The 15513-nt window shown below is 44.6% G+C and overlaps 1 protein-coding gene across 8 annotated transcripts in view; it reads left to right on the top strand.

Annotated features, from left to right (window-relative positions):
- Positions 1–15513, top strand: part of EPB41L2 (erythrocyte membrane protein band 4.1 like 2) — a 176037-nt gene that overhangs the window by 89766 nt on the left and 70758 nt on the right. For all 8 annotated transcript variants that reach the window (XM_054976681.1, XM_054976812.1, XM_054976615.1 and 5 more), the window contains exons 5-7: positions 6374–6416; positions 12363–12438; positions 13861–14079. In XM_054976681.1, the coding sequence (XP_054832656.1) occupies positions 6374–6416; positions 12363–12438; positions 13861–14079 (338 nt within the window). The remainder of the gene's footprint in view (positions 1–6373; positions 6417–12362; positions 12439–13860; positions 14080–15513) is intronic.

Below are 15513 nucleotides of genomic sequence, written 5' to 3'. Positions count from 1 at the left end.
ACCCACCTGTGTCTGCGCCAGTGCCTCGGTGGTCACTGTCCTTGGTGCTCTCACATCTCATGTTGCCTCCATTTGAACCTATGGCTACATGCCCCTTGGATATGCTATCCTACAAGGTAGCATTCTTGGTGGCCGTCACGTCGGCCAGAAGGGTCAGTGAACTGTCTGCACTGCGGTCTGACCCTCCCTTTCTTGTGTTTCATCCCAACAAGGTGGTCCTGCGTCCCTGCCTTGAGTTCCTGCCCAAGGTGGTGTCCGCCTTCCACCTCTCGCAGGATATCTCACTGCCTGCATTCTTTCCTCAACCCTCCTCTAAGGGGGAAAAGGCCCTCCATACCCTAGACTTGAAGAGGGTCCTAGCCTATTACCTGGATAGGACGAAGGGATTCCGCTCCAGTCCTCACCTGTTTGTATGTTTTGGGGCCAAGGACAAGGGTAACAGGGCTTCCTCACAGACCCTGTCTAGGTGGATTGTGACGGCCATTAGCAAGGCCTATTCCCTGGCAGGGGTGGCTTGCCCGCTTCATGTCAGAGCCCACTCCACGCGGTCCCAAGCATCCTCTTCGGCACTCCTCAGGGGGGTGCCCCTGGTTAACATTTGTAAAGCAGCCACATGGTCCTCTGCAGACACCTTTGTCAGGCATTACGCCGTTGATGTCAATGCGGAGCAGGATGTATCTGTGGCCAAGGCTGTCTTACACTCCCTCTTTTCCTGAGGGAGTTTTGGTATGACTTTCTTGACGTACCTGTTGGGTACCCTTGAGTGAAAGTGTGTATATATGTACCTGGGGGTGTGTATATATGTAAATATTGAGTATTTATGTGTCCTTACACAGTATTTTTACATAGATGTATATATGCATATCTATTTATTGTTGTTCTTGTTTGCTTAATAAAATTGTGTTGGACTTCACCCCCGCCTTCCTTATTGTGTGAAGCTTGGTACACTCCCATGTGTGGAGGCACAGAAGAACGAAGATGAAAACAGGGTTAACATACCTGTAACTTATGTTCATCGAGTTCTTCTGTGCTGACACACAACCCTCCCTCCTACCCCGCTGTGAACTCCAATGCACAATACTGTGTTGGCTGTAACGGAAATTGGTGTTTTTAAGGTGTTATGGCTGAAGTGTGTTGGTCAAGCGGCGGCAAGGGAGAACTGAGGGAAGGGGCCGTTGGTCGCTGGAGGATCACGTGACCGTTTGGGCGGGAAAACGGTCGCTGAGGCGCGCGACAAACGGCCCCTTCGGAGCCATGGAAGCTCTAGAAAATTCTCCGGCGGCTGGCCTGCGCCTGCGCAGTCCCCATGTGTGTCAGCACAGAAGAACTCGATGAACATAAGTTACAGGTATGTTAACCCTGTTTTATGTGTGCAGCAAAGACTATCTACATTAATATGAAAGAAAAAATGTATAAACTAGTCTATTTTTGGCATATTACACTTCAAAGACTGAAGAAGTGCTTTAGGACAACTTCCCATAAATGTTGGAAGCGTAATCTGAGACCTACAGACCACTTACATACATGGTGGAAATGAAATTAATCGTGTTAAAATTTTAGCTTCCTAAACATTCTAAAGTTATTCCTTTTAGAGTTATGTTTGAGTATTTTTAAAAGCAGAATGTGAATATGGCTTTGGAGCCCATCCTGACAGCAGAAATGTTAATTGGAAAATGGGGACTAACTCGGATTAACAGTTCGGTCCTTGGTCTCCCTCTCTCAGGGAGACCACCAAATTCTTAATTCAACTATTGGCTGCGAGGCTTTTGCGAGCTATTTTGCGGGTAAAATCTTGTCCCTTCGCCGTGGCCTGCCACCCACTGTTGATACAGTAAGGGAACTGGAGACCCCTTGGCCGTCTTCTGGGTCCGTATTAGACCATTTCAGCCTGCTCTCTCAGGACGATGTGGACAGGATCCTGCAGGGGATGAGGCCAACCACCTGTCCTCTGGACCCCTGCCCATCCTGGCTGGTGAAGGCCAGCTCGGAGGGGCTACGGGACCATCTGGAGGCCATTGTTAACATCTCCCTGAGCTCTGGGGTTTTTCCATAAGTGTTAAAGGAGGCGGTAGTGCGGCCCCTCCTGAAAAAACCATCTTTGGACCCCACTGACCCGTCCAGTTACCGCCCAGTGTCGAACCTCCCGTTCCTGGGCAAGGTGATTGAGCGGGCGGTGGCGGTACAACTGCAGGAATTCCTGAATGATGCTCTAGTCCTGGACCCATTCCAGTCTGGCTTCCGTCCTGGCCATGGGACGGAGACAGCCTTGGTTGCCCTCACAGACGACCTTCGCAGGCATCTGGACCGAGGCGGGTCAGCGCTGCTTGTGTTACTTGATCTCACAGCAGCGTTTGACACGGTTGACTATGATTTGTTGGCCAGCCGCCTTGCCGACGTGGGGATTAGGGGGACAGTCTTACAGTGGCTGGTCTCCTTTCTCCAGGGTCGGGGACAGAGGGTGGCGCTCGGGGGAGATCTATCGGCCCGTCACCCTTTGGTGTGCGGGGTTCCCCAAGGGGCGATACTCTCCCCAATGTTATTTAACATCTATATGCGCCCCCTCGCCCAGTTGGTGCGGAGGTTTGGGCTGGGTTGTCATCAATACGCGGATGACACCCAACTTTTTCTGTTGATGGACGGCCGGCCAGACACGGCCCCAGACAATCTGGCCAGAGCTTTGGAGGCTGTGACGGCATGGTTGAAACAGAGCAGGCTGAAATTGAACCCAGTGAAGACGGAGGTCCTGCAGCTGGGACGGGGGCTGCCAGATGTTGGCATCCAGCTCCCTGCCCTCGATGGGACACCACTGGCAACTTTGCCAGTGGTAAAGAGTCTGGGTGTGCTCCTGGATGCCTCCCTATCGATGGAGGCCCAGGTCACGGCGGTTGCCAAGTCTGCATTTTTCCATCTTCGTCAGATCAGGCAACTTGCCCCCTACCTGACGCCCCAGGACCTGGCTACAGTGATCCATGCAACGGTCACCTCCAGGCTAGATTACTGTAACTCACTCTACGCTGGGCTACCCCTGGGCCTGATCCGGAAACTACAACTGGTCCAGAATGCGGCGGCACGGGTCCTGACTGGTATACCTTACCAGTCACACATCACACCTGTCCTGCGCCAGCTGCACTGGCTTCCAGTTGAATTCCGAATCAGGTTCAAAGTGTTGGTTCTTACCTTTAAAGCCCTGAGTGGGTTGGGACCGGCATATCTTCGGGACCGCCTCTCCCTGTACGTTCCCCGGAGATCGCTCCAATCAGTGAATAAATATTTACTTGTGGTCCCCGGCCCTAAGGAAGCCCGCCTCGCTTCAACCAGGGCCAGGGCTTTTTCAGTCCTGGCCCCAGCCTGGTGGAACGCTCTGTCAATGGAAACCCGGGCCCAGCGGGACATATTATCGTTCCGCCGGGCCTGTAAGACAGAGCTGTTCCGCCAGGCGTTTGGTGATTGAAGGGGGCGGTGCCATGTCGGCCTCCCACCTTTGGGGTGGGGAAGGTTCTCCCCACCACTGCACCTTGTTAATTTGTTTTATTATTTGTATATTGATTTTAGTTTTGTTTTTATCAATTTTAACTGTTCACCGCCCAGAGCCCCTGGGATGGGCGGTATATAAATTGAATAAATAAATAAATAAAAATAAATAAATAAATAAATAAATAATAAGGGTTGGCAGATTGCTAAATTATTGATGTTAAGTGAGATTGTACATTTGAGAAACAGACAACAGAAGCCTTGTTTCTTGACAATATGGAAACATGTTTTGGTTCATTGGCAGCAGAACTTAAATTTAGATATAAATGTATTTACTGTACTTTGGAATAGGAAACTGTGGTATAGTGACAATTATATATATTCTTTGTTCCTATTAATATTTCTTTTTAATATTAGACTTCTCACTTTTTGTATTATGTATTTAAATCTGAGAGGTGTATTTATGATAAAATTAGAGTTGGAATATTCCTTGGGATGTACATTACCAAATGCTGTAGCACAGTAGTTAGTGGTTCGGTTGCAAATCAGCACTCTACTGGTTCGAATCCCACTACTGCCATGAGCTCATAAGTGGCCTTGGGGAAGCCACTCCTCTCAGCCCTAACTCCCCAGCTGTATTGTAGGGATAATAATAACACTAACTTGTTCACAGCTCTAGGTGGGGCACTAATCTGTCTAGAAGAGCAGTATATAAGTGCTATTACTACTACTACTACTACTATAAGAATAGCGATTTTCAAAATTGTATACGATGAGTTCAGAAAATGAGCAGCCTGTCACTCAGTTCACTCTCACTAACTAGCTATTTAATCTTCCTAGTTTTTAACCCTTAAATTTAGAGATACTGTGGATTTTTATTCTCTGTGCTAAAAGTATAGGATTTGACACTTGAGAATATTCACATTCAATAGATACAGTAATTATTTAGTCTTTGAAAATGGTTTAACCTGCCCTTTACCATCTGATGAAACTAGCTCATCCATGCCACTGAACAACAAAACCAACTAAAACTTCACCAGGAGATATTAAAAATAAAGCCACCTCTTTTACCTTTTATCTAAATAGTATACCATGCTGTCTCCAGGAAAGCTTTGTAAGCACCATCAATTATAATGCCCCAAATGTTTCAGAATAAGTTGCACTGCTGATTGTCTTTCAAAATTTTAATGTGATCAGAGAATATGTCCAAATAAGATGTGCAGATTATAAAGGGCTTTGAAGAGCCTTCTTCAGACTAAATAGTACTCAAAATATGAATATCTCATTCATTGTCATAGTCTCTATGCCGTCCTGCTGCGGAGAATATAAAAGCTTCTAAAAACATGTGAAGCGCTCTCTCTTCCTCCATGTCGGCTTCCCACCCTTTTCAGCATGAAAAGAGAGTGAGGGAGTACCTCTCCCTCAGTTCTCTCTTTGCCGACATGGAGAAAGGTAATTTATTTCTGTACCTCCGATATTTTTTTGTCTTAGGTGAAGCTCGTTTTTTCAAATAGTTAAGATTGGGTTTTTTCCCCTTTTTTGCTCCTGAGCCATGAGGACTTCTGAAATTAGAGTGCATTTAGATGCTCTTTTTGTGAAGACGCCTTTTTTTCTTCATGCCACTTGGTGAAAAATTTTGTTTTCCTTTTCTCTTACAATGAGTCAGAAAGCCCTCTTCTAAAAATGTATGAGATGTGGCTGAAAAGTTTTGCAGACAGACGACCATACTCTCAGCTCATTTGCAGAAAAACTCAGTGTCTCCAGATGTAATATGTGTAAGGAATTCACCCTGAAGACCAGGCATAACAAGGCCTTTTCATTCTTATGGTAACCAGGACGATGAGACTATATACCAATCTACTCCCCTTGGCCTCCCAGTGACCCATAGTGATAAGATATAGTTCATCTTCATGGCTTTTGTGCAGACCCACATGGGACTCCGCAGATACAGGTCAGCCACAGAGGTTAAAAGTTGAAGATTTCTAGAGCTTTCTGAAGCTCTGGGGCAATCCCCCACCCTCCTCATCGCCTGCTGCTATTTTCCTGCCTGGTCCCAAGGTTGACCAGCAGCCCTATGCTGAATTGACTCCCGTTTGGTCTTCAGAACCATCTCTAGAGGATTCCATGGGGGAATCCTGAAGATTTTTGTCTGGTTTTACATATGGTTCACTCCCTGAAAATTGTAGTTTCTTATACTCCTCCACCTGCTACTGACCTGGTGTTCTGGCTTATTCACTCAAGTTATATTGGTCTTCTTCTTAATTACTGCTTTCACAACCAAACTCATAAACAGCAAGCCAGTACTTACTAAAACACTCAGAATTACATTGTAACTTTACTACAGTCGCCAAAAATTTAGCCACACACAAAGTTACTTGTTTATCTTCTCTTAATAGCTAGGAAGATTTAGCTTCAAGAGAAATAAAATCCTGCTTAAACAGAGAGAGAATAAATGTAGCTGTCCAATCTAAAAATTTAGGACATTCCAAAATAATATGATCTATGATACCTATTCGGTTAGTACCATATCCGTGGAGTCTGTTAGAGTATGGAATACCACAAAACCTTCCCAACAACACCACTGATGGCTAAGGCATTCAAACATGCAAGCATAAATGTCCTTCTACACTTTGGAAGAGTTAACTCAAACAGATAATTTGGCATTTTTATCAGAGGAGGGATACCAACTGAAAGAGAAGAGCATACCCTGCAAATAGGAAATTTGACTTTCTAGTGAAAAATGTGTGCAGTAGAAAGGAAATAACGGTAATATAGTTTTATATGGCCTGCTAAATTAGACTTATTAATTGTTATAGAACTTTATATAAAATTTATGTTTAATGTGTTGTGCTCTTCCCTCTCCCCACAAGTAATCTTCTTTTCCTTTTTTTCTTTTCAAAAGAATTGGCTTGATCCTTTAAAGGAAATCAGGAGGCAAATTCGAAGTAAGTAGTTCTCTGTGTGAATGTATGTTAAATCCATTTTCAAATGGAAAGTTGAACGTGGAAGAAAACTGATCATGCTGATTCCATTCATGAGGCTAGTTACGGATTTAGAAACTATTGATCGCATTTGTCTGCAGTGGACAAAAGCACTCGATGGGATGGTAGATATCTATTGAATTTGCTCTAGTTCTCTGTTAGCAGACAGCAATGACAAATGCTTGCTGCATTCCACTCCACTCATCAGTTCTGCCTTACCTCCAGAAAGCTTAATTCCAGGAGATGTGAATCTTGAGTGGGCTAACAGCTGTGTGGCTTGCGGGGGGAGGGGGGTCAGTGAGGAGGGGGAAAGGAGTAAAATCACCTCCCTTAAGCGGAGCTTTGCTTGTAGAACAAGGAACTGATTTTGCCTCACTGCAGTCCTCCAATCCACATGCGTCATGCATCCCCAAGAATCAGTTATTCAGAGGGAATCGCCTATTTGGAAGTTGGAAGGGTGGGAGAATGTGGCTAATATCCACATTCTGTCAGCAGAAGGAATGTGGATCTCAACCCGTTGTCAATATCTGGCAAAGATTTCACTTATGGGTTGTGTGTTCCTTTGAACAAAGAACTTCAGTATTTTCTTGGCAGGATTAATATGTGGTGCTCACACTGCAGATGATGAAAGGCAGTGTACCTGTTCTGCTGAGCCATGTCTGCCTGAGAATAAGAAGCAGAAAGCTCCATTCTTGATCATCTGTTCTCAGGCCCCATACCTGCTTTTATGAAGTTCTCTTGCTTTAGTATAGTATCAGTAGCAGAGTTGGAATAAAACATCATTTATTTGTTAAAAGCATTTATTTCCCACTCTCAGTAAAAATGCTTCTTAGTTGCTTCATCTCACAAAATATTAAGCATATTTAGATAGTGGGATGAATCTACTTTCATCATTTTATCATTGTCTGGTATACTTTTAATTAAAATACATATTAATTTTAGTAGCCTATGCCTTAATGCAGATGTGACAAATAAATATTCCAAAGTCCTTGGCTTTAGCATTTAACATCAGTAGTTTGACCATGACCCTACGCTCACTCAGAAATCAGTTGCTGACATTTAATGCAGAGTTTCATGTTTCTGGTGTTGGTGGGGAGGGGAGAGGAACTTTTTTTAATCCTTCCATTCTATTTTTACAGTCTTGATATCCTCTTATAAAACATTCTGATTTCATGAAGTATATTCTGTAAATAGTTGAATTGCAGTGATCCAAGCAAATAGCTGCAGTGATCCAAGCAACGGTTACCTTGGCCCAAGGGAGGCCTGCCTGGCCTTGACCAGAGCCAGGGCCTTTTTGGTCCTGGCACCGAACTGGTGGAAATCTCTGTCTGAGGAAACCAGGGCCTGGCAGGATTTATTATCTTTCCGCTGGGCCTGTAAGACAGAAATGTGCTGCCAGGTATATGGTGGAGGCTAGGTTGGGCCCTCATCAGCCACACTAAAGATCTGTCCACCACCCTATATATGAGCCTATATATGAGCTAGACCCTGAAATGTAGTATTTTATTGTCACCATCTGAAGAGAAGCTGTATTGTATTTAGTGTATAAAGTTTTAATGCTATTTGGATAATGTTTTATCTGTTTTTAACTGTTATTCATGTAAATTGAAATATTATACTCCGCCCTGAGCCCGCCTGGTGGGGAGGGCGGACTAAAAATCTAATATAACGAATGAATGAATGAATGAATTTATAAGGAAGTGAATTTTTTCTGTGTTGGGAAATAGATAATTTTTTAAAAAAAAATCTATGAATCAGGCATCAGGATTCATGTACTATGATAGCCAGATAATTTCTTGTAAATGTTGTTTCCAATTTTAATCAAAAGTGCAAGGCTGCAGAATATTAGGAACTAAACAACGACTCGTTTGGTAATGAATCTATAATTTTACAAGTTCAGGCTTTCAGTCACTCAGGTGAGTTGTGTAGTGTTCTTGTGTAATGGCCACTGCTGGGCCAAGCTAAATTGCACAGGTTGTGCACAGGCTGCTGTAGGGGCCAGGCAAATTATGTAGCCTCAAGTCGTCACGTCCTGTAGTTCCTGTTAGGCCTGGCCCTAGTGTGTCCTGTTTGCCAGGCAGTCACAGTCTTTGGTTCATTCACACACTGGATGTACTCGTTTCACCATTCGATGAATTACATTTCCATCTATTCATTTCACCATTCAACAGATGACATTTACGCCGAGTATATCTGGTGTATGAATGAGCCAAAGAAACACATTGCAGCCCTTGAGAAAGCTCTAAGGAGCGAAATAAATGCGGCTAGCGATTTGTTGGGTGGAGCCTTTGGGTAGAGCCTTCTTCAGCGGTGTTCGATGGATTTAGCCTGGAAATATAAAAAAGAACCAGAGACTGTGATTATTTGAATGAACTTTGAACTCTGAACCAGCTATTTTCTATGGAAGCCACTGTAAATACATGAGAAGATCTCTTGATAAAATTGTTTCATGGATTGTACTGAAGAAAATACTGTTGTATTGTTAGGATGTTATTTATTTCCTCTATTTATGCTTGTATTTATTATTCCTAATATTTATTCTATTTATTGAATATAATTGTTGTTTACACTTTTGCACAATATTAGGTTTGAAATAAGAGATTAATTATCAGTGGGAGACTGGTGTTTTTTTGCTTTGTAGCATTTTCTCCCAGAGGAGCCTCCGAGCTTGAGGCCAAATAAAAGGGAGCCATTTCTTTTCCTTCTCTCAGCCAGGGCTATTGCAGTGTACTTGCACTTTTGGTTTCTTTTCCTTTGGTGGGAAGTGGTTTTTGGAGGGAATGTCAGCAAAGGCAGCATAGCTACCTCAGCAAAGGCAGCCTAGCCACCTCCCAAGGCTCAGTGAACACAATCTGAGACTTGGATTTACCAAACTCCCCAGCCTCTACTTCCTCCTTGACTTCCCAACAGGCTAATGAAGGGGAGAAGTTCCAGGATATGGACCTATCAGGGACCTAGGTAGCGTGGCTGAGGGTGAAAATGAGAAAGGAACTCAAGGAGGTTTTGGAGAACTCAGACAGAGTAGCTCAGGGCTGGTTCCTCAGATAGATAGGAAGGAAACCCAGTTGGGGGTTTTGCTTCAAGTAGAAGAGTCCAAGTGCCATAGAGAACACAGCCCTCTACTAAACCTCCAGTCTGAGGACTCTGAGATGTCAGATTCTTCCTCAGCTAAGGAGGAAGGGGTATTATCAGAAGAGGCCCTAACCTGGATAGCCCAGGGGAATCTGATCTTGTCAGGTCTTGGAGGCTGAGTGGAGACAGCCTTGGTTGGTTGGGAGACCTCTGGTGAGGACCAGGGTTCCAGAGGCGAGAGATGCCAGACTGCCTCTGTTGGTCTTTGGCCATGAAGACCCCACTGGTGTCTTGCCATGGAGACTTGAGGGCACTCTCCATCAAACAGGTTTGGGGGGAATCTGTGATTCTCAAATTGCTTTAAAGCCAGACTGCTCCTGGTGCTGAGGTGGCCATTTGAGGGGCAGGAAGGCCCTTTTCAGCCTCCACCGCCACCCTGCAGGCCTGCACAGCAGCAGAGGAGGTCAAAAACGCCCTGCCTGCCCCCTGCTGGAGGAGGGGGAGGAGGCTGCGGGCCTGGAGGGTGGCGGAGAAGGCCAGAGCTGCTGCTGCTGGGCTGTGGCCTCCACCACCCCAGCAGCAGAGCGAAGGTAAGTGGGGGGCTGTTTAAAGAGTTCTGCTGCTTGCAAGCGGCAGGAAAAGGCCCTTTAAACCATCAAATGCCCCTTTCCCTACTGCTGGTAAGTGGCCGAAAAGGGGCATTTAAACCCCACGAACTACGAACTGGTTCGTGAACTTGCCCCAGTTCGTGAGGGTTCGTGGTTCCTGGTTCGTGAAAACGCCACGAACCCCATGGTTCGGTTTTTTTGTGGTTTGTGCCTGTGTCTAATCAGGAGTGGAGCAAGTGGCAATGCCTGACCCCCTTTCAGCTAGCTGGAATCAGGAGTAGAGTAGGCGGCAATGCCCGCCCCCTGCCATCACCCACCTGGGATCAGGAGCGGAGCAGGTGGAAATGCCCATCCCCTTCACCCAGATGGGATCAGGAGTGGAGCAGGAGGCAATGCCTGCCCCCATCTTCACCCAGCAGGGATCAGGCGAGGAGCAGATGGCAATGCCCCCACTCCCTTTCACCCGACTGGGATCAGGAGCAGAGTGTGAGGCAATGCCTGACTCCCGCCTTCACCCAGCTGGGATCAGGAGTGGAGCAGGTGGCAATGCCCACGCACCCTTTACCCAGCTGGGATCAGGAGTGGAGCAGGTGGCAATACCCACCCACCCTTTACCCAGCAGGGATCAGACATGGAGCATGGGGCAGTACCTGCCCTCTGCCTTTACCCAGTCAGGATCAGAAGTGGAACAGGTTGCAATACCCACCCCCTTCACCTGTCCCCTCTTCACCCAGCTGGGATCAGGAGCAAGTGGCAATGCCCGCCTCCTTCACCCACCCCCTTTACCAAGCCGGGATCAGGAGTGGAGTGTGAGGCAATGCTCATCCCCCTTCACCCAGCCTAGATCAGGCACAGAGCAGGAGGTAATGCCCGTCCCCAACTCACCCGGCAGGGATCAGGCAAGGAGAAGATGACAATGCCTGCCCCCTTCACCTGGCTGGGATCAGGAGCAGAGCATGAGGCAATGCTCGCCCCGATTCAACCTGCCAGAATCAGGAGCAGAGCAGGCGACAATGCCCCCCCCTACTTCACCCAGCTGGAATCAGGAGCGGAGCAGGAGTCAATGCCTACCCCCCCCCCCAATTCACCCGGCTGGGATCAGGCGTAGAGTGGTTGGCAATGCTTACCCCTCCCTTCACTCGGCCGGGATCAAGTGCGAAGCAGGAGGCAATGCCTGCCCCCCCCCATTCACCTGGCTGGGATCAGGCACAAAATAGGTGGCAATGCCCGCCCTCCCTTCACTCGGCTGGGATCATGTACAGAGGAGGTGGCCATCCCGCTCCCCCCACTTTCGTCTGGCCAGAATCAGTGATGGAGGAGGAGGGCATGCCTGCCTGCCCACCTTCCCCTTTCTTGAGCCCATTGCATTTTCCCCCACAACGGGCTTTGTTGCTAGTTGTAAAATAAATGCAGGTGTTGAGCAGGCGGTTTTATTTCTTTGGAAGTATTGCACAGTTAGTAAGGATGCTGACAGTCTTCATGCCATCTCAAAATTGAACAATACCAATATAGGATAATAGAGACTTAGGGCTCAGGAGATCCTGGTTCAACTTCTTATTCAGCCATGAAGCTAACTGGGAAACCTCATGCCTGTCTTCTCTCAGCCTAACCCATTCATAATGTGGTTGTGAAGATAAAATAGAGGAGGTGAAAACAGTTTATGCCACCCTGAGTTTCTTGAAGGAAGGATGGGATATAAATACAATTACTTTTAATTACTTCATTAGTAAGTGTACCATAACAATTAGGTGGTAAGAATTAAAATGGGCATACTGTCAAAATGTATAGAAATAGGTATACTGCCTTATTGAGTTGGATCCCACAGTTTGTCAGCAGAAAGAGCAGACAGTCATGGGTCTTCCTGGTTCTTCCCAGCATCCATTTCTAGCTGCATGGGTCAGGAGGTTGCCATGGAGCAAAAGGGAAAAATTGTTCCCTTCTGCCTCTTTTATGGGCTGCGTTCCTCTTCTGTCAGAGGCAGAAGGGAATGGTTTTGTCCTCCCCTTTCCCCACAGCAGCTTCCTATTCCATGTGGCTATTACTTTGCTCAGTTCGTGTGACCCCCAAGAATACATTTTCCTTGGGTTGGAAATGGATGGTGGTGGAGGGGGTGGAGAGCCGGGAAGACAAGGGAACATTTCAGGGTTCTTGTGCTAGATCTAGTCCATTGTATAGTACTTTCATTAGGTATGGTTGCTGTTGCTTTTCTCATTAAACTTTCCAATTGCAGATTTACCATGGCTATTCATGTTTAATGTGAAATTTTATCCACCTGATCCTTCACTGTTAACAGAAGACATTACCCGGTATGTTAACCATAACTCCTACTATATTTTGAATTATATATATGTTTTTATCATCATGGAAGACTCTCTGAAGTTTTACCTCATGTGAAAAAGATATCATGGCTAAGAAGTACAGATTTTAACAGCTAGTTCAGAACATTTAACTTGCACATTTTAACAGCAACATATTTTGGGTCTGTATTCCAAAGTATTTTTCATGGGTTGAAATCCAGAATAGCCTGGAAGTTAAATAAAATGTGTATTGCTAAAGATTTCTTCAGATGAATTTAATGAATCACTGTTAATCACTGAGTAAAACATTTAGGGAATAGAATAAATTAGACCATCTGAGCAATGACTTTTCAGACAACATAGAAAGGGTAAGTGATAGGAGGAAAATTTCTCCTATTTAATAAAAACACTTTTAATAAATGGGATGTATTTTGACTTGAGCTAAGATTCCTCATGTTGGAATTATCTGCCTAGATCCATATTTCTATACGTGTCTGGAGACTGGTGAGCTGGAACTGCTATATTGTCCACTGTTAGTTTGAGGAAATAATCATCTTGACTTTGAACCAGAAGCTTTTATTCTTATGGCTGAACTATTCAGTTGATTTTTTTTAAAAAAAATTAAGTTAATTAGAAGAGTAGCACTGGCAGACTATTTTCCTTTATGTCCTGGTTTGCCGATATTTTGGTTTGATTAGATTCCAGTACTGTGACTGTACTGTGATTTGTTTTTCATAGAAAGAGTGAGGTAGTGACTAGCAGTTAAAATAATGAAGAGTTTTGGAAGAACATTGCCAAATACAAGACAGAGGGTATAGTTTTGTTTCCGTACCAGCTGCACATCTGTGTTCAAGCACAATTCAGAATGATAATTATTACCTATATGGCCCTAAACTGCTTGAAGCCAAGGTTATAAAGGAGGATTCCTGTCTTCATTAGTTAAAATCAGATCATCAGTTAAAATGCTTTTCTCAAGCCCCTGCCTGCAGAGGTTAAGCAAACACAAGGCTTTTTTGGTGGTGGCAGCTCAGCTTGAGAATGCTTTCACCCTTGAGACTCACCTGGTGCCTACCTTACTTTTTTTTAGGTACCATACAAAAACATTTCTCTTTACTCAGACTTTTAACTAATGGGTTCCTTTTGGGTGCTTTATAGAAAATAATATAGACTGTGAAATGATCTATAGCTATATCCAGTTCTACTTTTATATTGAAAGTAAGCATGTTTGTGCTAGGACAGTTCATAAAATGTATATTATTACTTAAGTGAGTAGTAGACTGCAGTATTTTGTTACTGTTTCAAGATATTTGTTGCATTTTTAAAAATACACCTGGCTGCCTTTAATAGTCAAAACTAGGTACATGATTTGGCTTTCGTGACATGTCAGAAACACAATACTTATCTCATAAATCATCTGTTCCTCCGTTTCAGGTACTTTCTATGCTTACAGCTTCGTCAGGATATAACTTCTGGCCGTCTACCCTGTTCGTTTGTGACTCATGCTCTCCTTGGTTCATATACTCTGCAAGCTGAACTAGGTGACTATGATCCAGAGGAGCACAACAGTGATTATATTGGGGAATTCCAGTTTGCACCCAACCAGACAAAAGAGATGGAGGAGAAAGTAGTAGAGTTGCACAAAACACACAGGTATTGTATTCCTTGAGATATGAGTTATGTTCCCTTTGCTAGTAGCATGTCATAGTGGATAACGAGTGGGAATCTTAATAGCTAGAATGCCTTTTCTATTTCTTTATGCCCTTAATTTAGAGCAATTGGGAAAGCTTGAGCTGAAAGAGTTTGTTCTTTGTTAAAGACTCAGAAGACCTTTCTTTTAAAAGTTAACCAAAGGTGAATCCATTGGTTTAGCCAATAAAAATAGCAGTAAACACTTGGGATAGAAAAGTTTAGATGGAACTTAAACTTGTATGTTACATCGAGTGATCATTTTCCATCAAGATGAACTTTTGTAGGCATCTATCAATGCAGTCCTAAGCAGGGTCCACTGAAGTCAATAGGCTATAACTCTGCTAAGGATTGGCTGCAGGGCATCTTTTTAAAAAAATTACTTTGACTTGATGGTAATAGTCTGTGGGTTTTATGCAATGTGATAAAACATTGTAGACCATTGAATTCTTTTCAAAACCAGAAACTTTTTACAAGGACAAAAAAAACAGGTTTACCAAATTTTGGTTTGTAGGCTAATCCTAAGTTTGCATGTGAAAGATGGCCCTTTTGTTCTATAACAAGATATGAATCTTACTCATGTTTCCTCATCAAGGGCTTTCTGGGTAAGTTTCAGAGGCAATCCATAGCAAAGCATTATGTCAGAGAGTATATTATGTTAATCGTCGATCTTCTGTGCAGTCTCACATTGAGACTACACACGTGGCCTGCTGACTGGAAAAGATTCTCTAGCTCTAAAAGTCCACAAGAGGGTGCTCTGCCCCTACTGCACATGTACAGGGGGTTCCCACCAAGTGCAGGTAGAGGGCGGAGTGTCCCTATTCCCCTCAGTTCTTCTTTCACTGCCATTAGCAGAGAATCTCCTTAGCTCTGCTCCTCGCTTACTCCGATTTCTTCTGTGTGATCTCGTCATGACTCAAACTCATTTTTAAGGAAATATGTAAAATGTGAAATAAAAATGCCTCACACCATGAAACATGATTGTTGTCTGCAGCGTTTGGGTGAAACCCACAATGTTTCAGGAGGCAGACTTTGCCAGAGGTTCATGCCTAAGCCAGAAGTGAAGGAGCTTCTTGGCTCAAGCAGTGTTATGGGAGAAGACTCTCTCTGGTTCATATGTACTGGCAGCAAAGCCACCAGCCCACTTGAACCGTGAACTCTGTTTCTGAGGGCCAGACCCGGCAGCAAAGTTATCTGCTGCAATGGATCTCTTCACCCAATCCAAACCATCCACTTCAGTTCTAAGGGCCAGATCCAGAAGCAAGTTATCTGCCTTGATAAAAACACCAGGCTGTCCTGAACCATCAGTTCTGGTTCCGAGGGCCAGATCTGGCAGCAAAGTCATCTGCCTCAATGAAACTTCCTGCCAGTTTGAAACATCACTCCAGTTCCAAGTGT

The sequence above is a fragment of the Eublepharis macularius genome, chromosome 1 (genome assembly GCF_028583425.1).
Source record: "Eublepharis macularius isolate TG4126 chromosome 1, MPM_Emac_v1.0, whole genome shotgun sequence".
Classification (NCBI taxonomy): Eukaryota; Metazoa; Chordata; class Lepidosauria; order Squamata; family Eublepharidae; genus Eublepharis; species Eublepharis macularius.
Note: the sequence above shows the minus strand (reverse complement) of the source record. Positions and strands in the feature narration are given on the sequence as shown.